This window comes from Triticum aestivum, chromosome 4B, assembly GCF_018294505.1.
Source record: "Triticum aestivum cultivar Chinese Spring chromosome 4B, IWGSC CS RefSeq v2.1, whole genome shotgun sequence".
NCBI lineage: Eukaryota > Viridiplantae > Streptophyta > Magnoliopsida > Poales > Poaceae > Triticum > Triticum aestivum.
The window spans coordinates 231715826-231738832 of NC_057804.1; the positions used below are offsets into that span (position 1 = coordinate 231715826).

Below are 23007 nucleotides of genomic sequence, written 5' to 3' on the forward strand. Positions count from 1 at the left end.
TGATAAGCAGTACTAGGTAGTCATACAACCACACAGACATATGTAGTTCTCGATCATCATCCTAAAGTCTGGGCGGTGGGTGTTCCTGATAGTAATTAGGATGGCTTGTCCAACAGGAAGATTCTTTCCAACGAGGAATCTCTTCCATCCAACCGTGTTTAAGTGTGTCCGACCGTCCATGTCGACGCCGTAAGTACAGGTGTTGACGGAGACCCTTGTGGTAAGGTGTATTCCAGCTGAGCCTTCTTCATCAGGCTCGATACCACAACTCACGGATAGGCTCTTCGGCAATTTATGAATAAGAAAAACATATCGATTAATAAGTATCCTCGCACACACTCTTGCAAATATATTTCTACTAAGTATAGATTTCTACACTATCAAAAGACACGGTACTACACATTTCTACTAAGCATAAATTCTACTAATAAGTATATATGAATTATCTACACTATTAATAGTTCCTTGGATTCTACACTAATAAGCATGTGATCGGACTCTACACTAAAGCATATCAATAAAGCATATATATATCATCAGATTACTACAATTAGTATAACATATCATATCATGTCGATCGACCATGGTACTTGTCAAGCGGGTCACGAATGGCACCACGACAAAGTCATCACATGGCGGAATTATGTCCCATAGGTGCACACCTCCTCCTCGCTTAGCCTCATTCTTTGAGCTACGATGGCTTCATGAAGTGGGTCCTCATCATCTTCATCGAGTGGGTCCTCATCATCTTCATCATTGTTGATATAAATTATAGCCAGCTTGGGTCTTTCTACTCTGAAGGAGAAGCTGATCAACTCACCACCAGTAACACGCATACGGGCGAGGAAACGTGCCCATCCATCTCCTCCAATCTGCGATATATTGCGTCCTTTCTCGACCTCCACAGTGTACCCCCCCCCCAGGAGTCTCAAAGGTCACAGTGTCTCCTGTCGGCTTGTTGAATTTCAACCTCACATTGCATGGGACGATCTGTGTAAAAAAGCAAAATTACACAATGCATTAATGTCAACACTAAAAACAATATAGTTGTTACATTTCATATAATTTCTTACCACCACATGACAAAAACTCGGCTGGAAGTAGGTACCGAACAGCTTGCCAGTTGCAAGGTTGCTGGCGCACCTTAACTTGCACAGTCGACATGGTGGTGGTGGTGGTCATGCCATTTTCCTAACGCAATATGAGCAAAGATGAATGATCCACTTCAGATGAAAGGAAAACAATAACATAAAGTTATCAATGCACCGATCTTAATCAGAAAACAGAATATTCAGGCTTAGTAACTAAAATTAAATATAAGATGATATGAGGCTAGCAACAGACATTACATATAACAAAAACTGCCATATAACAAGAACATATAACAAAAATAGTGGTACACCAACTTCAATATAGCATAAAAATGCAACTACTGTGAGGAACACAAAAACCCTAGAAACTATCCTATATCAAGGTGTGATATATGACCAGAGGCTTATATCAACTAAAAAATATCAACTATGTCTAACTTTTTACTAATCAGTTAATCATATCAACTAAAAACTATCAACTATCATATCTCTCTCCCTAAATGTTGCATATCAACTAGCCTACTAAATCAACTAAATCAAAATGTTCTAAATCAACTAAATCAACTAGTCTACTAAATCAATAAATGTTCTAAATGTAGCAGGGAGGAGGGGTTGTGGATGGAGGAGGGAGGAGGGAGGAGGGAGAAGGAGGGGCGACTGGAGGAGGAAGGAGGACGGAGGAGGAAGGAGGAAGGAGGAGCGAGGAGGGGCCGGCCTGCGGCTGAAAGTGCAACTATCCCTAGGTGGTTTTGGTAATTCATAACGACATATAGCTCATTGAGCTAATGCTATTCCAAGACTATTATTTCAGGAAAGCTCAATGGATGACATGGCATGGATGATGAAAGTGGATCCCTCAAAATATTAAGGACAAAGGATTGGCTCAAGCTCAAAAGTTCAAGACTCTACATTTTACATTTTGGTGATCCAAGATCACATTGAGTCTATAGAAAAAGCCAATACTATCAAGGAGGGATGAGGTGTTGCTCAATGAGCCTCTTGCTTAAAGTGCTTAGTGATATGCTCCAAAATCTATCAACTACTTTCTCACATCCACATATGACCTAAACCCAAAGTCAAACTCGGCCATACCGATTCTTTCTATCCGGCGCCACCGAGTTCAAATGTCATAGCCACTGCCACAAACCCTAGGCAAATCGGTCTCACCGATAGGGATCTCGGTCTCACCGAGATGGGATTGTAATCTCTCTGTTTCCCTTCGTAACGTTTCGGTCTAACCGAAGTGAGCGATCGGTCCCACCGAGATTGCAATGTAAACTCCCTGTTTCCCTTTCGTAACATTTCGGTCTCACCGAAATGAGCGAATCGGTCCCACCGAGTTTACCTGACCAACTCTCTGGTTAGCTTATTACCAAAATCGGTCTCACCAAGTTTGTGTAATCGGTCTCACCGAGATTACGTTATGCCCTAACCCTAACCATATCGGTCCTATCGAGTTGCATGTCGGTCCCACCGAAAATCCTAACGGTCACTAGATTTGCTGAATCAGTCCGACCGAGTTTACCAATTCGGTCCCACCGAGTTTGGCAAGTTGTGTGTAACGGTTAGATTTTGTGTGGAGGCTATATATACCCCTCCACCTCCTCTTCATTCGTGGAGAGAGCCATCAGAACAAACCTACACTTCCAACTTACCATTTCTGAGAGAGAACCACCTACTCATGTGTTGAGGCCAAGATATTCCATTCCTACCATATGAATCTTGATCTCTAGCCTTCCCCAAGTTGCTTCCACTCAAATCTTCTTTCCACCAGATCCAAATCCCATGAAAGAGAGTTGAGTGTTGGGGAGACTATCATTTGAAGCACAAGAGCAAGGAGTTCATGATCAATGCACCATTTGTTACTTCTTGGAGAGTGGTGTCTCCTAGATTGGCTAGGTGTTACTTGGGAGCCTCCGACAAGATTGTGGAGTTGAACCAAGGAGTTTGTAAGGGCAAGGAGATCGCCTACTTCGTGAAGATCTACCGCTAGTGAGGCAAGTCCTTCGTGAGCGACGGTCATGGTGGGATAGACAAGGTTGCTTCTTCGTGGACCCTTCGTCGGTGGAGCCCTCCGTGGAATCGCGCAACCGTTACCCTTTGTGGGTTGAAGTCTCCATCAACGTGGATGTACGATAGCACCACCTATCAGAACCACGACAAAAACATTCGTGTCTCCAATTGCGTTTGAATCCTCCAAACCCTTCCCTTTACATTCTTGCAAGTTGCATGCTTTAATTCCCGCTGCACATATACTCTTTGCATGCTTGCTTGAATTGTGTGAAGATTGCTTGACTTGTCCAAAGATAGCTAAAATCTAACAACGCCTAAAATTGGGAAAAGGTTAAGTTTTTAATTGGTCAAGTAGTCTAATCACCCCCCCCCCCTCTAGACATACTTCAAGGTCCTACAAGTGGTATCAGAGCTTTGGTCTTCATTTGCTTTGATTTCCATAACTTTTGGTGGTCATAGCCTTGGTTTCACAACCTAGGAGAGTATGGCGTCTAGCGAGGGAAATTATCACCGTAGAGGTCCTTACTTTGATGGTACTAATTTTGCTAGTTGGAAGCATAAGATGAAAACGCATATTCTCGGACATAACCCCGCCGTTTGGGCTATTTTGTGTATTGGCTTGCAAGGTAAATTCTTTGATGGCAGAGAGCCAAACCGTGAAGATAGCACGGATGAATTGAAGATGTTGTAATACAACGCTCAAGCTTGTGATATCCTCTTCAATGGCTTGTGCCCCGAGGAATTCAACAAAATCAGCCGTCTTGAGAATGCAAAGGAAATTTGGGATACTTTGACGGCGTGTTTGGCAATATTTGGGAAGGGGAATGGGAGTTTAGAGTAGGGAGTTGTATCGAGATTAGACATGGGATGAGTCGTTTTATTTCCAATCCTCTGTTTGGCGCATAATAGGAATTATGTGTGAGAATTAAGGACAAATTGTATTCCCATGTTTGGTTCGTGGGAATTGACGAGGGACTAGACAAGTTAACATAAGTTATGATGAACGGTTAAGATCAACTCACTAAAACAATTCCCTCTCAACTCCCACCCCTCCCCTGTTAATAAAATGTTGGGAGTTGGTGTCTCAAGTCCCATGACTATTCCCTTATGAATTCCTAGTCCCTCCAACCAAACAATAGATTTAAATTCTCGTACCCCTTCAATTCCCATTCCCTAGCTCTAATTACCCCAAACCAAACAGGCAGTGATTGATATGCATGAAGGTACCGACTCCGTCAAGGAATCCAAGTTGGATGTGCTCCAAAGTCAGCTTGACAAGTTCAAAATGAAGGATGGTGAAGGTGTCGCTGAAATGTATTCTAGGCTTGCTCTTATCACAAATTAGATTGCTGGCTTAGGGAGTGAAGAGATGACCGACAGATTCATCGTCAAGAAGATCCTAAGAGCATTGTATGGAAAGTATGATACCGTGTGCACATTGATCCAAATGATGTCAAATTACAAAGATCTCAAGCCAACGGAAGTCATTGGAAGAATTGTTGCTCATGAGATGTCACTCAAGGATAAGGAGGAACTTCACAACAAGTCAAGTGGTGCTTACAAAACCTCATGTGAAGCCCCCACATCATCAAGTGAGAAATAAACCTTCAATGAAGAATTGAGCTTAATGGTGAAGAACTTCAACAAATTCTACAAGAGTAGAAGCAAAGAAAGAAGCTCTAAGTCAAGGTCCTACAATGACAAAAGATCTTCTAGTCGAGAGTGCAATTGCTACAATTATGGGAGACTCGGACACTATTCCAATGAGTGTATGACGCCCTACAAAAGAAGAGAAGATTCTCCAAAAAGAAGAAGTAGAAGAGAAGAATCACCACCAAGAGAGAGAAGGAGCAGAGATGATCGTTATGAACGAAGACCCTCACGGAGAAGTAAGGATTCGGAAAGGAAGGACAAGTCATCAAAGAGCTACACAAAACAAAGACATCAAGCTCATGTTGGTGAATGGGTATCCGGCTCCGACTCCGACAATCACTCCGAGAGAAGCTATCACTCCGACTCCGAATATACTCAAGATGAAGGTGTTGCCGGTCTAGCACTTGTGTCAACCAACTCCTACGACATATTTGATTCACCAAATGAAGGAATTGGAAGATGACACACCCCAAGTATGTTGATTTCAATAGTGATGAAGATGACTTGCTAGGTGATGATGATTTACTTGTTGACAACTCTAGTGATGAATACTATGATGAAACATCAATTAATCATGCTAATCAAGATAAAAAAATGACAATGATAAGGAGAAGATTGAGCTTCTAACTAAAGAACTAAACACTCTTAAGTTAGCTCATGAAACTATCTTCGAAGATCATCGAGAACTTTTAAGGGCTCATGAGAAGTTACGCTTTGAAAAGCTCAATCTTGAGCAAGAGCATGAGTTCTTAAAGACAATCATTGATGATCTTCGTAAGAAAAGTTCTTCTTACATTGCCAAGCGTTTGCTCTTATCTACTTACATGCCTCAAGTCAAGTCTAGTAACAAGAACAAGAAAGACTCTTCCTCTAGTAGTAACAATAATAATGCTAAATCCAATATTGTTGCTTCTAGTAGTTCTCTTGATTTCACTAATGATTCTCTTAGCCAAGTTACACTTGAGCGAAAAAATAACTTATTGAAGGGAATCATAGAGAAAGGTGTATATAAGAGCCTTGCCGGGAGTAAGCAATTCAAGGAAATTGTACGCAAGCAAGGAAGGCACCGGAAGAATCAAGGTGTTGGTTTTGAACGAAAGTTCAATGCCAATGGAGTTGAGTGGGAAGAAGATCAGTACCCCAAGACGAAGTTTGTTCCTCAACAAGAGAAGTATGATCCTACTTCCTTCAAGGCAACACAAGCACAAGATGATCTTCCACCACAAGACCACAAGAACAAAGGCAAGGACAAGCTTCAAGAGGAGATTGATGCATTTGAAGAAGCACCTAAGGCCTTGGTCAAATGGGTTCCCAAGACTACATCAAGTTCTACTTCATCAAGTACAACTACAACTCCAAGGATTCCCATCAAGATGATGTGGATCCCGAAGAAGAAGAACTAGAGAGTTCTTGAGGGTGACTCTGCCAACATTCTTCACTCATATCATTATGGCAAGGACAAGTGCAATCAACTTCCATATCTTGCACTAGTTCAAGGAGTCACAAACCCTCATGTTGGTAAGGCAAGGGACAAGGTAACCTAATGATTTCATGGACATCATCTTGTGTGTGCATCACTCTATGTCTATGGATATTCTTGTTTGTTCCTTGTGGGACTAACCCATGTAGGTATTGAAAGTGCAACTCACTCCAAAGGATTGCTCCAATGATCTACATCAACATTGAGCATCCACATCTTCAACACCTACATGAAGTCATTATCGACAAAACCCAAGATTAGTTCATCCCTCTAACGGGGGATCTCACATCTAGGGGGAGCTTAACTCTAAGAATTGAGTCAAAGCAACTCTAATGATGTGAACACATCAATGCATTATGTAAAAGTGGTAACCCCACTTGAGCTTAAACGATGAGTATGACCTATGATCAAATGTTCTCATTTGACTCCTAAGTCAATATACTCATATATAGATGACCTAGTCATCGCCAATTGTTTGATAGATGCTAGAATTGATTGTGCATGATTTGCCACATATTTCATTTGCCATTTTATTGTGTGAGCATGTTGGATGCATATTTTACTCATTCGATGACATCCACTTGTTGCTTTGATTGATTGGCTTCTTTTTCTTTGGCCAAGTGGATGGACAAGAATGCCTAAGAACCTTCTCTAGCTATCTATGATTTTCTCGTCTCAAACTTTATTCATGCTACATCACAAAATATGATCAAGTCAGATTCGAACCACTCTGTGTGAGGAGCACTCGAAGTCCCCGATTCGTCATAGAGTTAAACTTCCAAAACTTCTTTTTGATTCTCGGTCTGACCGATTCCTCCATTTCGGTCCTACCGAGATCACTAAGTCGACCTAGGTTTTCAATCTCGGTGTAACTGATTTGAACTTTTCGATCACACCGAGTTGTTGTAACTGTCAATAGTTATGCATCTCGGTGCCACCGAGTCGTTCCACTCGGTCACACCGACAGTGTTGGGCTATATATACACACGGGCAAAATTTGGAAAACTTTCTCCAAACCTCTTCGCCCGCGCATAGCTCGCTCTTCCTACTAGGTCTCCGGATCGTTGAATTTGTCGCCAGCCGCCTCCAGTCGCTGGTCTCCGCCGCCGTCAACGGATTTCTTCTCCGCCGTTGCCGCCGTAGGGAGTTCATCGCCGAACTAGGATATGAACTCGATCACAATGCTATCCTCGTCTGATTCTCAGCACATTGTGTTCATTATGATTCTTGCCACGATTGAAACACTCCTATCCAATCAAAACAATCCTTAGAATAGATGTGATTTGAAAATTTAGGGTTAGGTTTTTGCCGAAACCATCTCAGACCCACCGAGTTGAAAAACTCGGTCCCACCGATTCGGCTAACGCCATTGCACTAGTAACTCTCGGTCTGACCGAGAATTGCTAATCGGTGTGACCGATTTGAGAACTTTGTGAAACCCTAGCAGTCTCGGTGCCACCGAACTGTGACTCAGTCTGACCGAGTTCACTAGTTTAGGTTCCAAAACTGCTTCGGTATCACCGAGTTTGAAAATCGGTTGATCCGAAATGCTTTGTGTGGAAAACTAAAACTAAGTTTTTGAATCATTCTTTTGCAAAAATCTCTGCATTTTGTGATTCTCATCCATTCTATCTCATCTATAACTATTCACAGGGTCAGCAGTCAGTGATTTCAGCATGTCAGACCAAAGTGATAGTCAGAACAGGGAAGAAGAGCAGATTCACATGAGTGAGGGCACTAGTCCCTCAAGTTCTTCAGATGATGGCAGCAGAAGCACTCCTAGCAATTTGCCTAAAGCAGCCACAAGAGCCAGAAGGAAGAGAACCTCAGATTCTGAGGATGAGGACTATGTGGCAGCTGAAGATGAGGCTACTTCCAAGAAGATAGTGCTCAAAAAGGAGTATGGCTCAGCAAAGAACACAAAGCCTGGACTCAATAGGAAGGTCCCTGCCAAGAGGACACCTATGCTGAAGGTCAGAGGGTCAACACAAGTACCTGAAAAGCCTGATCCCAAAGAGGCACCTGCAAGAAGAATTACCACTTCCAAACCCAAGAAGGTTCCCACTGGAGAAACCATGAAGTTTACTATTGAGTCAGAAGATGAAGCTGCTGGTCAAGATAAGAAGAAGAAGAGAGCCAGAACCACTACTGCCAAGGTTCTTGGCAACCCTTCTATGAGGAGAGACTCTGAGGAGGAGGAAGAAGAGGTTACTGCACCAACACTCAAGGCACAAAAACTGATGGGTGATGCTATAAAGTCAGGGGCTGCAACATCAAAGCCCAAAGAAGCACCCAAAGCTGCCTCTAAGCCTAAGAGTGCACCAAAGAGGAATACCAGGAGTATACCAGCTACTGAGAAGAACAAGGTCCCAATGCCTGAAACTGTTGCTGAGGAAGAAGAAGATGAAGAGCATGTGTTGAGAAAGTTAAAGCCAAAGATTCCAGACCACAATGATGCTCATCCTGTGGTTGAGAACATGAAGCTAAGAAAGGATGCAGGACTCAGACAGTGGAGGTTGTCTGATCCCTATGCTATCAGGAGAAGGATTGCTATTGACTACAGGTTCCACACTAAGGAACAGCAGGATTTCTATGAGATAGTGTTGTTGGACAAGAAACCTATAGTTTGTGACATGAGGTGGGTCGACTGGACCTACATGAAAGAGAATGAGGAACACTATCCTGGAGTGCAAGACAGCTTCATTGCTTGTGGAGTTGCATATTTTGTTGGGCAGAAGCTCACAAAGTGGAATGATGAGCTCATTATGCAATTCTACTCCACAACATATTTCTACCCAGATGGCAGGATAGTGTGGATGTCTGAAGGTACAAGGTACCATCAACTATTGAGGAATGGGCAGGATAGTGTGGATGTCTTAAATACATACCTCAAAGCCTGTTAGAAGGCTAGCACAGGCTTCAGTCAGCCCGCTTTTGGCGGACTGAACTTTCTGGATCACCACACTCATAACAGTGCGGTGCTCCTCGTCGATGGAGGCGCCGTTAAGCGCCTCCAGCAAATTATCCGGTGCCTCCGGTTGGACGGAGGTCACCGGTGTTGCAGTGTTGCCCTTCTTATGAAGGGGCCGCCTATCAGACTCCGGAACCACTGAAGGTTCCGGTGCGGAGTCCGGCCCAGGGTCGGACTTAGAGCCCTTTGGGGTTTTATCCCCCTTGTGCCTGGAGTCCGGGAGGTTCCCTTGCGGCGCCTCCTGCACCACGTCCTCCTGGCTGGGCCCCTTTTGGACCCCACCTCGGCGTCATCATCAGCGCGAGGAGAGGAGGCAGCCGGAAGTGAGGTGCTATTCACGTCCGACGAATCCAGGAAGCCGCTCGTTGAAGCGTCGAGCCTGTCCTTGGGCGGGCTGCAGGGTTATATTCGGCGTTAGGAGATTCTGTGCGCCAAATGAAACGCCATGAGTTATTCTGGTATCCGGACACTTACGGTTTTGCCAGGGGCTTAGCCCTCGGTGGCCACTCCTCCTCGCCGTCGTCGGCGTTGGTGGAGTAGTCCGGAGGGAGGGTCCTTCCCTTCTTGGACCCTCCGGCCTCCCCAGTTGGGGCGGCCTTCCTTTTCTTCTCTCCCCCCGCTGGGGGAGAGGCCTCTTTTTCCTCCTCGTCTTCGCGGGAGGAGTCCGCCTCGGAGTCATCAGACGATGAGTCCGACAACACCTGGCGCCGGGAACTCCTTCGAGTTCCCGTTGACTTCTTCTTAGCCTTCTTCTCCGGTACTACGTGAGGTGCCGGAACCAGCAGACCCGTCAATCGGGCGTCCGCTGGGTCTTCTGGCAAGGGAGCCGGACAGTTAACCTGCCCAAACGTCTCCTGCCAAGCCTGTCAAAGGTAAGGAATTTTAGATCCCGCATAGAGTCAAACTATGAAAACCAAGTGTCCTGTAAAGGGTAAAATAGCTTACCTCGTTGGCTTGACGCTGCGAGCTGAATCCGCGATCTTCGGTAGCGGCTGCGGGAGCCTCGGCGCCCTTGAACAGCACCTTCCAGGCATCTTCGTACGTAGTGTCGAAGAGCCTGCTCAAGGTTTGGTGAAGTGCCGGATCAAACTCCCATAAGTTAAAGGCCCGTTGTTGGCACGGGAGGATCCGGCGAATGAGCATGACCTGCACTACATTGACAAGCTTGAGCTTCTTGTTCACCAGGTTTTGGACGCAAGTTTGGAGTCCGGTCAGCTCTTCCAAATTACCCCATGTCAGGCCCGTCTCTTTCCAAGAGGTGAGCCGTGTAGGGAAGCCAGATCGGAATTCGGGGGCCGCTGCCCATTTAGGGTCACGCGGCTCGGTGATGTAGAACCACCCCGATTGCCACCCCTTTATGGTCTCCACGAAGGAGCCCTCGAGCCATAGGACGTTGGGCATCTTGCCCACCATGGCATCTCTGCACTCCGCTTGGCGGCCGCCCACTACCTTCGGCTTGACATTGAAGGTCTTCAATCATAAGCCGAAGTGGGGCTGGATGCAGAGGAAGGCCTCGCACACGACGATGAACGCCGAGATTTTGAGGATGAAATTCGGGGCCAGATCGTGGAAATCCAGGCCGTAGTAGAACATGAGCCCCCGGACAAATGGGTGAAGTGGAAAACCTAGTCCGCGGAGAAAGTGGGTGAGGAACACCACCCTCTCATGGGGCCTGGGGGTGGGGATGAGCTGCCCCTTGTCGGGAAGCCGATGCGCGATGTCGTTGGACAAGTATCCGGCCTTCCGCAGCTTTTTGATGTGCCCCTCTGTGACAGAGGAGGTCATCCACTTGCCTCCCGCTCCGGACATGGGTGGAGAAGGTTGAGGTGGGATGTGCGGACTTGGGCGCTGGATCTCGAGTGCGCGGAAATGGATGAGCAAAGGAGGAAGAAGGCGTAGGTAAAAAGGTGGATCCTTATCCCCTTATATGGGCGGACGAAGCTATGCGTCCCCACCAGCCTGGTAAAACTCGCTTATCTCCCAGGCGCCGTAATCAATGGCGCGGTTGGGTTACCCACGCCCGTATTGATGAGAATCTCGAAATAAGGGGACACAATCTCTGCTTTGACAAGACGTGCAAAGGAAACCGCCTCGCTAAACGCGCTGAGGTGGAACAGTAAAAACGATTCGAATAAAGGCTTGGCCGTGGTGTGGTGTCACGCCACGGAATACGACAGTAGATTGAAGTTGTGTAAATATTATTCTCTCTACGGTGGTATGTGGAACTTATTTTGCAGAGCCGGACACTATCCTTGTGTTCAAAATCTTCTATGAAGTATTCGGAGGAGGAACCCGCCTTGCAATGCCGAAGACAATATGCGCGTCGGACTCGTCGTCATTGAAGCCTGGTTTAGGGGCTACTGAGGGAGTCCCGGATTAGGGGGTGTCCGGATAGCCGTACTATGACCTTTAGTCGGACTCCTGAACTATGAAGATACAAGATTGAAGACTTCGTCCCGTGTCCAGATGGGACTTTCCTTGGCGTGGAAGGCAAGCTTGGCGATACGGATATGTAGATCTCCTACCATTGTAACCGACTCTATGTAACCCTAACCCTTTTCGGTGCCTATATAAACCGAAGGGTTTTAGTTCGTACGACGAACAACAACCATACCATAGGCTAGCTTCTAGGGTTTAGCCTCTCTGATCTCGTGGTAGATCTACTCTTGTACTACCCATATCATCAATATTAATCAAGCAGGAGTAGGGTTTTACCTCCATCGAGAGGGCCCAAACCTGAGTAAAAACATCGTGTCCCTTGTCTCCTGTTATCATCCGACTAGACGCACAGTTCGGGACCCCCTACCCGAGATCCGCCGGTTTTGACACCGACAGGGAGACTATCATTTAAAGCACAAGAGCAAGGAGTTCATCATCAATGCACCATTTGTTACTTCTTGGAGAATGGTGTCTCCTAGATTGGCTAGGTGTTACTTGGGAGCCTCCGACAAGATTGTGGAGTTGAACCAAGGAGTTTGTAAGGGCAAGGAGATCACCTACTTCATGAAGATCTACCGCTAGTGAGGCAAGTCCTTCGTGGGCGACGGCCGTGGTGGGATAGACAAGGTTGCTTCTTCGTGGACCCTTCATGGGTGGAGCCCTCCGTGGACTCGCGCAACCGTTACCCTCCGTGGGTTGAAGTCTCCATCAACGTGGATGTATGATAGCACCACCTATCGGAACCACGACAAAAACATTCGTGTCTCCAATTGCGTTTGAATCCTCCAAACCCTTCCCTTTACATTCTTGCAAGTTGCATGCTTTAATTTCCGCTGCTCATGTACTCTTTGCATGCTTGCTTGAATTGTGTGAAGATTGCTTGACTTGTCCAAAGATAGCTAAAATCCGACAACGCCTAAAATTGGAAAAAGGTTAAGTTTTTAATTGGTCAAGTAGTCTAATCACCCCCCCCCTCTAGACATACTTCAAGGTCCTACACCGGCGAACGGAGGAGTGGATGGAGGACGGATCTAGGAGGAGGGGGCGGGGAGGAGGGCGGCCGGCAAAGTATTACCGAGTCCAGTAAGAAGGAAGAGGTGACGGCGGCGCAGAGGGAGGAGGGGTAGGCGACGGTGGCCGGCAGGGGCCGGCAGGGGCGAGGGCGGGCACGAGGCGATTGAGTGGGAGATCGAGTGAGTAGTGTGAGTGTGAGTGGAGAGAGGATAGTGAGGGGCGGTCGTTTGGTGAAGATAGAATGGCTTAGCAGTAGCGAGCTATAGAGAAACGCGCTACTGCGGAACGACCTAATAGTAGCGCGTTTCAGCCAAAACGCGCTACTGCTATGTGTAAACATGTAAAAACATACATCAAAAATACATTAATCATCGATGATCTTTTTGTGTACAATCTGAATTGTCAATATGAGTCCTCACCGGTTTAGAAACCGGAGATGACTCATATTGCGGCCACAAATTCTACACATAGAGTTCAATGAAAACCAAGTGGATATGATAGTTTGAGAAGTAACATATTTAAGGTGGTAAAAACCCTGTTCGCGGAGCGAAGTGGGACTAAATTTTTGTAGTAAACTTAGCAGTAGCTGGTATTGAGAGAAGGCGCTACTGGTATGATCTGTATCAATAACGCTCTTTATATTAATGCGCTGCTGCTATAACTAGCTTGGCAGCAGGGTCGTGGCAATTATAGCAGTAGCGCGGCTTATTGGGCAGCGCTACTGCTAAATTTGTTTCAGCAATGCGTCATGTTGGAGAGCGCTACTGCTAAGTAGCAGCAGCGCCTTTTTTTAAAAGCGCGCTGCTGGTAAGATTTTGTGTATAGGTTTTTACCTAGTAGTGCAGCCTCATGCTTCAACCTAACACCTCTTCTACGCAAGGTCCCAGTGAGCACAAAATAGAAATGAATATATACGCTAGCAAGCCCGGAAATTAACAAAATACAGGGACCTTAATCATATTGTCTTACATGCATCAGGATGTAAGATGTGGTGACCTTGGCGCTACAACCATGAATACGGACAATCTGGACATGATGGTGGCAGGGGTTCGGTAGCAAGAACAGGAGGAGGGTCTGAAAAGTGAGCACAATTACTAATCATTTTTACAGTTGTTGATTTAGATTCTGATTCATACTCTAAAATAGGAGGGTTAAAATTCTGTATTCAACGCTACAAATAGACTCTACAAGATGACAGTGAGACCGTGCGCAGAAAGCTGAATGTGCAAGATCGACATCTTTGCTAGTAAAAAATGTAGCATTTTCTTTTTGCAGAAACTACATCTTTGTAGCACAAGTCCAAATAAACAACCTATCACAGGAGCAACAACACAACGCCCACTATAGTCAAGAATTACGCACCTGAACCGAAGCATAGGCTAAAGATAAATTCGGAACATAGGTATTCTTATATATAGATGTATGCCGCTACTCTAAAATGCAAAGTCACTGTCACCGCATCCCAAATTGCAACACCAATCCCTTAACTTCAAATCTACTACATCAATTAATCATAGGAAATACACAGGTCATTATGATACCCCTAGGAAAAGGCGCTCTTGGAGGCAGGCAGCTTGCTCCAGACGCCCTCGTTATGAGCATAATTGATTAACTATCAAATGAGCATCCACTCAAATTATCTAAAGGCAGATTATTCTTTGTGGTGGTCTGCACGCTATAAATTTTCAAGTAATGGTACTTTCTTATACATGTTATACATGAAATTATCTAAAGGGAAACTCAGTATTTTTCAGGCTAGCATTGAAACGGAGGAGCTACCCACTTTCTGTCTTATATAGGTTATACATGAAATAAAATGAAGTATACATGGTGTGTAAATGATTACTGAATTGCTCCTCGCTATCCAGATAAATTGATTTCAACCGCCCAATCACAGCAGAGAGCACGAACACTGAGCCTCAAAACATTCAAAACAAACCAAATTAGGTAACCGAAAGAGTACAAACCTTATGCAAAGTGCTTGTGCAGCCAGACCAAGAGGACGAACCGAGGAGGTAGGAGATGAAGGGTATGTGCAGAATAGAATGCATGCATCAATGGAGGAAGCTCCAAAGGCACCAAACCATCCACAAAGCTATCTTACACCTATTAGTGAGTGCCAGCAATTAGTATTCATTCCTATAACAGACTAAAAACCATCATGCACTTAAGGTGCCTTGAGATTTGATAGGTTTTCCTATAAATAAGTAACAAATGGGAGAAATGTAATAACTAAGAAACGATGACGTAGAATGTACCTTGTTGCCGGCTAAGAAAATCGAAGCTCTGATTGAAGCACATAGTACAAAAGACCATCCATAATAACTTTTCTCCATCGAAGCTCTGCAAGCAAACAATACAATAGCTTTTGTTCAAAAAACCAGGAGAAACCGAAAGCAAATGATTCAGTACCACAACTACTTTATTAAGCTCACAAATACATGGAGTTGATCAGAGAATGAAGATATTAATTACAGTTTCACAATTTGACAAAAATTCCTATTTATGTTATTAATGTTGCATTGTGACAAGTATATGACTGAAGTATTGTTTCCAGAAAGAAACATAAGTTGCAGACCGAAGTATTGAATCCAGAAAGAAATATAAGTTGCAGTTTTTACGACCGAGAAGCATTCAAGATTATAAGAGGAGTTGGAATATACATTCTAATAGAAGTTCTTGGCTGCTAAGATCTGTGTAGCTTTCAATAGGGTACTCAATCCATATGTCCATCCCTACAATACTGCAGAAAAAGGACAGAATCAAAAATACTCTGCACATCTCATTGGCTAGTCTCCAGATTTGAGCAAAAGAGAGGAAAAATTATCCTACATACCTAAGTTAAACCAGCAACTTAGCATTGCCATTTACTTGAAAAGAAACACCCAGCAGCCTAATCACAAAATTTCCTTCTCTGTAATTCTAATTTTGAACATGGCACAATGATTTATTCGCACTGAAATCTAAATTCAGTGTGTACCGTTTCACTAAGCAGGAGATGAGCAATCAATTTTAGCAACCAATGAACTATAGCACTAACTAGACAGAACAGCAGAAGTGCATATCATGCTGCACACTGTCAGGATTGATCATAAGGCAGGCATGCTCAACTTCCTGCACACAGAAAAACTGAGTTAGGCAGTATTTCAAGTTAATGAGGAAGGAAAGACTCGGATGGATATCTACATCAAATTTGACAGCACACCGCCGAAGGAGTCATCCTTTAAATGCAGAGATGGATTTGATCATCGATCATTATTTCTATGGCCCTATAGCCAACACATATATTTTCAGCACCAACCCATGTCTTCTCTGTTTGGGGTTTTAAAAAGAGACAAAACCGTGAGAACATGAAGAGAGAAAGAAAAAAGAAAGTAGTCAAAGCATACCTTAAATCAAATAGTTGAAGGAGCTTCTTTACCAGTCGTTTGTACCTCCGAATCTGCAGCTAGCACATAAATAATTCTTAAAGTGAAGAAGGGGAAAAATAGAGTAGATACATCACACACATACTACCATTATTCAGCATGTCTCCTCTATGATAGAACAATGAGCAGTAATTCAGTAATTAGAAGGTCATGTCACGCACAGCAGATACAAGCAATGACTAATCCTAAAACTCCTGGCACTCTATGGATCAAATCAAAATTGACCAAAGAAGAGGAGGAAGAGCTAGCATACCTGTAGATGTGATCGTCACAGTGAGGTCGCCCGCAAGTAGATGCAACTCCGGCCGAGGACACCGGCTCCCCCATGCTGCTGAGACATGGGAAATCTGTTGAAAATATGAGCAAATTACTACGAGAATTAATCCGAATTAACAGAAGATAAATCATGACTACAGTAGCAGAGATTGAACTAATCATGCGAACTAGCATAGTAGATGAACAGATCACATCTAGGGCACATACTAGAAACATGAATTCTACCACGATCTCGAACAGGAAAGATAGAATCACATACGGTGCAGCGGGAGCAGCACCGCCGGCGTTGACGTTGTCGCCCATGTCGTCGAGGATGAGGTTGCCGAGGTCGGGGAAGAAGTCGTCGTTCGCGAAGTCGTCGCTGCCAGCAGTCGCGCGAGTGCGCTCCCCAAAAACCTGATCGCCCCTCTCCCGTACAGGATCACCAGAGGCGGGGTTCCGGAGGCCTGCTGTACCTTCTCCCGGTGCACGCCGAAAGGAGGGATGGAGAAGACTTGATTGGCAGTGCAATGGTCCGGAACGGCGGTGAGAAACCATACGAGAAAACGGCAGCGGCTAGGGTAGACGTCTGCCTGACTATATAGGTTGAGAATAAAGCGCCTCAGTCCATTTTAGGTTGAGAATAATAAAACAAGCCGAGATGTAAAAGGCTTGTTTTTAGGTGTTAGGTTTGTGTTGCGTCGAGTCATGGTTATAAGTTGGTTAGGCTGCAGGTCGAGGACAAGCTGCATGTCCAGGTGGGGGTAGTGTTAGAGTACGTAATGCCGAGAAATATTAATGGATGGATTCAAGAAAAGAAGCCAGAGAGGCAAGTATCTCCCTCCCCTCCTTCCCGTGTCGCCCCCGTGCGGCAGCCGGGAGGAAAGCCCGCCGCCACCAGGGTCCCCCAGCTCTTCTCCCCCCTCCCCCGCCGCCGCCACAGGGCTCGGCCGGGCAAAGCCCGCCCGGCGGCGGTGACGGCGGGGCATTTTTGATTCCTCGCAGGAGGGGACCGGCACGGGGCTGCTCCTTCCAGCTGGGACACGGCGCTGGCGACGGGCGACGCGATACTGCGTGGCAGGCGTAGCTGGGAATCAGGCGGTGCAGTGGCTGGTGGTGCCCGTGGCGGTGGCAGTGGTGGCAGCTGGGCTTCGGCCAGATCCGTCGGGCTTCTTTCGTCGAGGTGCAGGCGAGGGCGGCATGGATCCGCCCTCCCGGATGGCATTGGTGGTGCGCGCGGGTCTGGGTGGTGCGGCCGGCTGCTGGGGGGCTGGTTCTGATCAGCCCGGCCCGGTGATGGCGTGGGGCCGATCTGGTGGTGCGTGCCCGGCGGCTCCGGCACGTGGAGCTCGCCGGGCGATGCGAGTATGGTAGCGGCCGGGTGTGGTCGTTGCTCCGGCCGTGGGCGGCGGCGTGGGGAGGTCCGGCGCATGGTGGCCTCTCGGTGTCGTGGCGGCTTCACGGTGGCTCGGCGGATCTGCCTGCGGAGGCGGACGGCTTCTCCGGCGTCGGCTCGTCTGCGATCGGACCGTTTCGACCTTCGCCCCATCTCCTCGTCGCGCGGGCGCTACTTCCATCGAAGGACTGGCCCTCTCCCAGCTGCGGTCCATTGCTCGTCTCGCACACATTGCGACCAGACCGAGCTAGTCTCGCGCACGGTGCAACAGGACTGACCTCATCCCCCTCACGGTGCTGCAGGACCGAGCTCGTCTTGCGCACGGGGCTTCGGGACGGGTCAATGGATGCCAGTGCTGGCCGGCCTACTGGGTCTCGTCGCCCAGGGGTGCGAAAGGAGGGACCTTTCCGCTTGTCTCTTTGGTTGGGGTAGCGGTGGGTCTCAGGTGAGGTGGTGTCAAGGTCTTGGAAGCCGGGGCAGCGGCAGCGCGGTGCTCTTAGGCAGAGCCCGTGGCTTGGTGCTGCCCGGTGGCCATGGCCGTGTGGGCGGCGTGGTAGCCAGGGTGTGGCGTTCGGTGGCGGTGAGTGTTGGCCGGGGTGAAAACCTGTTCTATCTTCGGACGGACCGGCGACGCGAAGCTCGTTCCCTTCTTGAAGGCGTCGTCGCGGCTCTCATTGCCCATCATGCGGCTCCAGGGGAAACTCTGATCCTCGGATCGAGCGGGGGCGGCGCTTCGGTGCCGTATCCTTCCTGAAGGCGCCACCTTGGAGTCCACGGTTCGTCGTATGCGGCTTCATCTCTTCGTGGTTGTAGTGCTAGGGGTGGTGTTGCTGCGCTCAGCGCCTATGTATCCTACCTTGGGTGTGTGTGGTGGTGGCGTGCGTTTGTACCAGGTGATGTTGACCTTTGCTTTATATATAAAGCGGGGCGGTAGCCTTTTTCGGTATATTAATGGATAGTCAATCTGCATAAACTACAAGTACCATCAAACATCCCCCGTGAAGAACAAATGTATTTTGTAGTACAGACAAATTAGTGTAATTGCAAAATGTCACATGAGTGCTAGAGTTGTAATTCACAAATTAACTCCCATGTAGTTTCAAACAGAAATGCGAAATCTGATGGAGACTGGATAAGTTAACTACTGATAGGCACTTAATCATTTATTGGACTACACATGTGAATGTGTATAAACTCTGGCTCTTCTGGTTACATACAAAGAATATAGGTTCATTAGAGGAAACAGTACCCAATGTTCAGAAACTGTTTACCTGCATTGCTGTAAGAATGAATGGAGAATATATCCACATCATCATTCTCGCTGGGTAGTATGTTACTATTTTCATCACAATTTTTGTCATGGTGAAGTGAAGTATCTTCTGCTGGAACCCAATCTTCAGGTCTCTCACCTCTGACCCTGATTGCAACACATCAAATTGCAAACATCAGAAAAAATAAACGCATAATTAATTTCTCAATGACCAATTGGTGACATGCAATTTAGGTAAGAGAAATATCTTGAGGACTAGAACCATACAAAGGGATTGACACATATGGCCACCGCTTATCCTGCGCATACGCATGAACCAAAAGTAATCCATACTGCAAAACTGTTAGCAGGGCCTCCCAGAGGGTGATCACATTAGGTGTCCACACCTACACATAAGTGCAAAGTGTTCATTATTACCAACTGTACTCAGTAATTACAGTTAGATAGCAGTACAAGAGAATATGACTTTACCTCTAAAATAATATACAGCCAGATGTATGCCCAGAATGACCAAAACAGCTCAACTAACCAAACACCTAAATCGGAAATCTTTTTCATAGAGCCTGCCCTTGGCATAACCACACAGACAGCATGGATCGGGAACAGATCGAACGCAGCAGAACCCACAAGTGTACCTGGACCTAAACCTGCAACAGAAGTACTACCAAATTAGATACAATTAAATAAGATTTGTGTCAAAATATTTACGTCAATCAGTTAACTATACCTCCTGCTGTCAGTTGACCGAGATTACGGATTGCATCGATTGTTGCAAGGGAGATCTGGGGAAAGCTGGTACCAAAAGCAAGCAGAGCAATGTCCGCTATAGTGTAGTTCCAAACCTTCTCATGCTTCACGATAGGCGTATTTGTTTCTGTATCAATTGTAACTACCTCCCGAGAGTGGTTTGTGATGCTCTCCATCGACTTGAAGAACCGGGCAGTGATCGCGGATAAACCAATAAAACAGTACGCTAGGGCAACAGTACAAAGGAAAGCACGGACACCATTTGGAAGCAGTGTTTCGCCATTGAACAGCAGGTACACATCGCATGATCGAGTGGTACTTCCCATTGTAGTGTTGGCCATCAGAAGCGTGCCATAAAACAACTATATGATTTAGTTCTGGTTCCTGCTACAACCAATGCATATTTCATCAGGTACTACTACTAACATGAAGCAATATAATGCTCAGCTCAGGAAGCAGAAGATAAGCAATGACGAACATGGTATTGTATTTATAACCGACGCCCACATACATAATGAACTTAAGGACCTAGCTAAGTGGGTCGACAACAAACTTGACCTTAAGAGTCTTTTGATGAAAAGCCTATGCACACTCGAGTGATCTGGAAAGCTACCAAACAGTTCTTGGACCTTCTGAAGCAAAATTAGCACTTCCTAACCATATGGAAACTCAGTTGTTCTTCCAGATAGTATTTACAGGTTGTTTAGGGAAAAGATAGCAACAAGAACAGAAAGGAGCTTCCTTTGGCAGTATCAGGAGTTCAGGACCAATGGCGCAGTCAGAATATACTTGTGCAATAAAGGTGTTTGCTCCCAAGCCCAACCAGAATATCACTAGTGCTTCAGCTCAAAAAAAATCACTAGTGCAAACTATGCGAATTAATTAACAGGACTAAATCCCAATACAGTAGAAAAAATCAATAGTCTTGAGCCACTCACTTGCTAAAGAGAAAAAAAAAACTTCTTTTTCAACCCACTCATGTTTGCCCACGGATTGCTGCAGGCTTGCCGCTCCACCAGGATCTGGGCAGGACGAAACTAACTAATTCACAGGTCAAGGGGGGCAGATGAGATTCTCCCGGACTTCTTGGAAGAGAGAGAGAGAGAGAAGAATGTTCCCCGATAATGTGAAAGCGAAGGTGCTCCGAGGAGAGGGGGAGAAGGACGGGCGTGCGTGGGTTACCGGGGGTGAGGAAGAATATGTAGCTGGAGAAGCAGCGGCGATGTGGGCTCCCCGAGGAGGTGACGCGTGTGCATGCCACTTCCTCTCTGATTGATTCGTCTTCCTCTGTTTCCGAGTCTGGGGATTTGTTCCCCAAATATTTTCTTTTGCTTTTCCTTCAGTTGATCTTTTGGTTGGTGGTGAGCAAAGCAAAAAAAGGCCAAGCTACGCAGGTCCTCCTTGGGTGCCTTGCAAGAAGAGCATATACAAGTATATCTTGCCATGGGCCGGGCCGGGCAGGGCTTGGGCCGGGCCTAAAAAAGCCCACGACAGAAAACTGAGGCCCATGCCCTCCCAAGCCCTATCACTGGGCCTATTTTTTAAGCCCAAGCCCGGTCCATCTGGTAAAAAGCCCTAAAAAGCCCTTAGGGCTTAGGGCCGTGGGCCGGGCCTCTTCCTTAAAATGCCAATATGTCAAGCACAGGCCCGTCCAAGCCCTACTAGTGGGCTCAAAACTCAGGCCCAGGCCCGGCCCATGGGCAAGCCCATCGGACCTAGGCCCAGGATTTTAGGGCCGGGTCTGGGTGGGCCGACAGGGTCGGGCTTGAGATGGCCAGGACTATATACAACCATGACGTGCGGTTGCCCACAAAATCATGTCTTTTCAATTAAAAATTGTTTGGATAGATGGGTGTGATTGGTCGAAAGAAGAGACAAAATTATTTGGACACATGTTGTGATTGGTGGGATGAAGACCTAAAAAAAAGAAAGAGAAAATAGAGTTCGGGATAGGCCGCACCTACATGGTGTATGGTCCAAATACGCCCGGGAAACCTTATACCCAACTCATATATGGGCTAAGTTAGTTTCTTTTTGTTCTCCCTTCCCGTGTTGCTCTAGCAAGCGACCGAGGGAACCCTAAACACCGCGCCTCCAACCCTCCCTCCTCTGCCCTTCCCCCTCGCCGCCGCCCAGGGACGCCGTCGGGCGATGCCCGGCTGGCGGTGACGGCGACGGGGCCTCTTCTTCCCCTCCGCTCGTGCGCCACGACTGGCGTGAGATGGGTGGTCGAGCGGTGGTGCGGGGTTGTGGCGAGGCCCTGCAACGCGATGGCGCTCTTTCTGTTCGGCGGCGGAAGAACCAGGTGGTGGCGCGCCGGCGAGCAGGGCGGGGGGGCTGCGATGCTGCGGCCACGGGAGATACCACTTCGGGCGGAGGCGTGCCAGCGCGAGTCTGGCTAGATCCATCCGGATCTGGCTCCTGGCTGGCGGTGGGCGATGTGAGGTGGTGGCAGGTGTCGGTGGGAAACGACACCTATGGGATCACTGGAATCCCTACTATGGTTGCGGGGCGCGGGGATCGTGAGAAGAGCGGGACTAGTAGACAGCACAAAGGGGATTTACCCAGATTCGGGCCGCAAAGATGCGTAAAACCCTATGATCCTGCTTTGATGGATGTATTTAGTGTTTTTGAGCTCTTGAACTAGCTCTGGGTGCTGCCAGGTTCGAAAGAGCCGAATCCTTTTCGAGTGCGCCATGGGCCTCCTTTTATAGGCGAAAGGGGCTGCCATAGTGGCACACGGGCGGTGTATAGTGCTACAATATTGTGAGCTTATCGCTGGTATTACAAGACAAAGTGCATTTTAATGCGAGGCTTAGGTGTCACTTCACTTTATCGGGGACGGGAGCGAGGCCCGTCCCGTCCGTCGCCGCTCCTCCTTACTTTGACACGCGCCCAGGCTAGCGATGCATGCAGTGCCATGTAGTCAGGCAGGCATCTGAGGTGGCGCGGTGGTGGAGCCTCCACGAAGGGTTGCATGTTGCCAAGCAGGTGCATGCCGAGTTGGTTGGGTCGGCAGCTGCATGCGAACGGCGGCGGAGACTTGGCTGGCGTGGGCCTAGCAGTGGCCCTGCTGGCGCGCTTGGCGAGGGCCTTGCCGGGTGGCCCGGTAAGGGTCTTGCCGCGACACGCCGTCATCCCCGGCAAGGACCTTGCCGGGGGTCTCATGGGCTTCCTCGGTAAGAACCCTTGCCGAGGACTGTTGCCTTCCTATCCTCATTTGATCTTGACTATTCTTTGTCTTCACAAA

General features: G+C 47.1%; 1 protein-coding gene across 17 annotated transcripts; it reads right to left on the reverse strand.

The window, feature by feature from the left end:
• Positions 1-268: 268 nt before the first annotated feature.
• Positions 269-21148, reverse strand: LOC123091878 (magnesium/proton exchanger 1). 17 transcript variants are annotated; one of them, XM_044513489.1, is made up of 18 exons: positions 20696-20933; positions 19738-20141; positions 19482-19657; positions 19278-19396; positions 19012-19157; positions 16625-16941; positions 16343-16436; positions 16051-16103; positions 15848-15973; positions 15642-15775; positions 15498-15554; positions 15325-15404; positions 14920-15004; positions 14670-14767; positions 14508-14573; positions 13631-13735; positions 1074-1191; positions 269-990 (listed from the first exon to the last, which is right to left on the reverse strand). In XM_044513489.1, the coding sequence occupies exons 2-6, from the start codon at positions 20096-20098 to the stop codon at positions 16787-16789; spliced, it is 957 nt and encodes a 318-aa protein (XP_044369424.1). In that variant the 5' UTR covers positions 20099-20141; positions 20696-20933; the 3' UTR covers positions 269-990; positions 1074-1191; positions 13631-13735; positions 14508-14573; positions 14670-14767; positions 14920-15004; positions 15325-15404; positions 15498-15554; positions 15642-15775; positions 15848-15973; positions 16051-16103; positions 16343-16436; positions 16625-16786. The 17 variants fall into 17 exon arrangements, with proteins under 17 accessions (XP_044369424.1, XP_044369420.1, XP_044369417.1 ...); XM_044513485.1 differs by having other exon boundaries at positions 270-990; positions 14489-14573; XM_044513482.1 differs by lacking the exon at positions 14508-14573 and having other exon boundaries at positions 271-990; positions 14629-14767.
• Between the last annotated feature and the right edge of the window lie 1859 nt (positions 21149-23007).

Excerpts from the sequence above, each read along its gene's own strand:
- LOC123091878 (XM_044513489.1), bottom strand. The coding sequence starts at position 20,098 with ATGGCCAACACTACAATGGGAAGTACCACTCGATCATGCGATGTGTAC. Across the intron at positions 19,658-19,737 it reads CGGTCAACTGACAGCAGGAG|GTTTAGGTCCAGGTACACTT; the intron begins GTATAGTTAACT and ends CTTCTGTTGCAG. Across the intron at positions 19,397-19,481 it reads GGCTGTATATTATTTTAGAG|GTGTGGACACCTAATGTGAT; the intron begins GTAAAGTCATAT and ends ACTTATGTGTAG.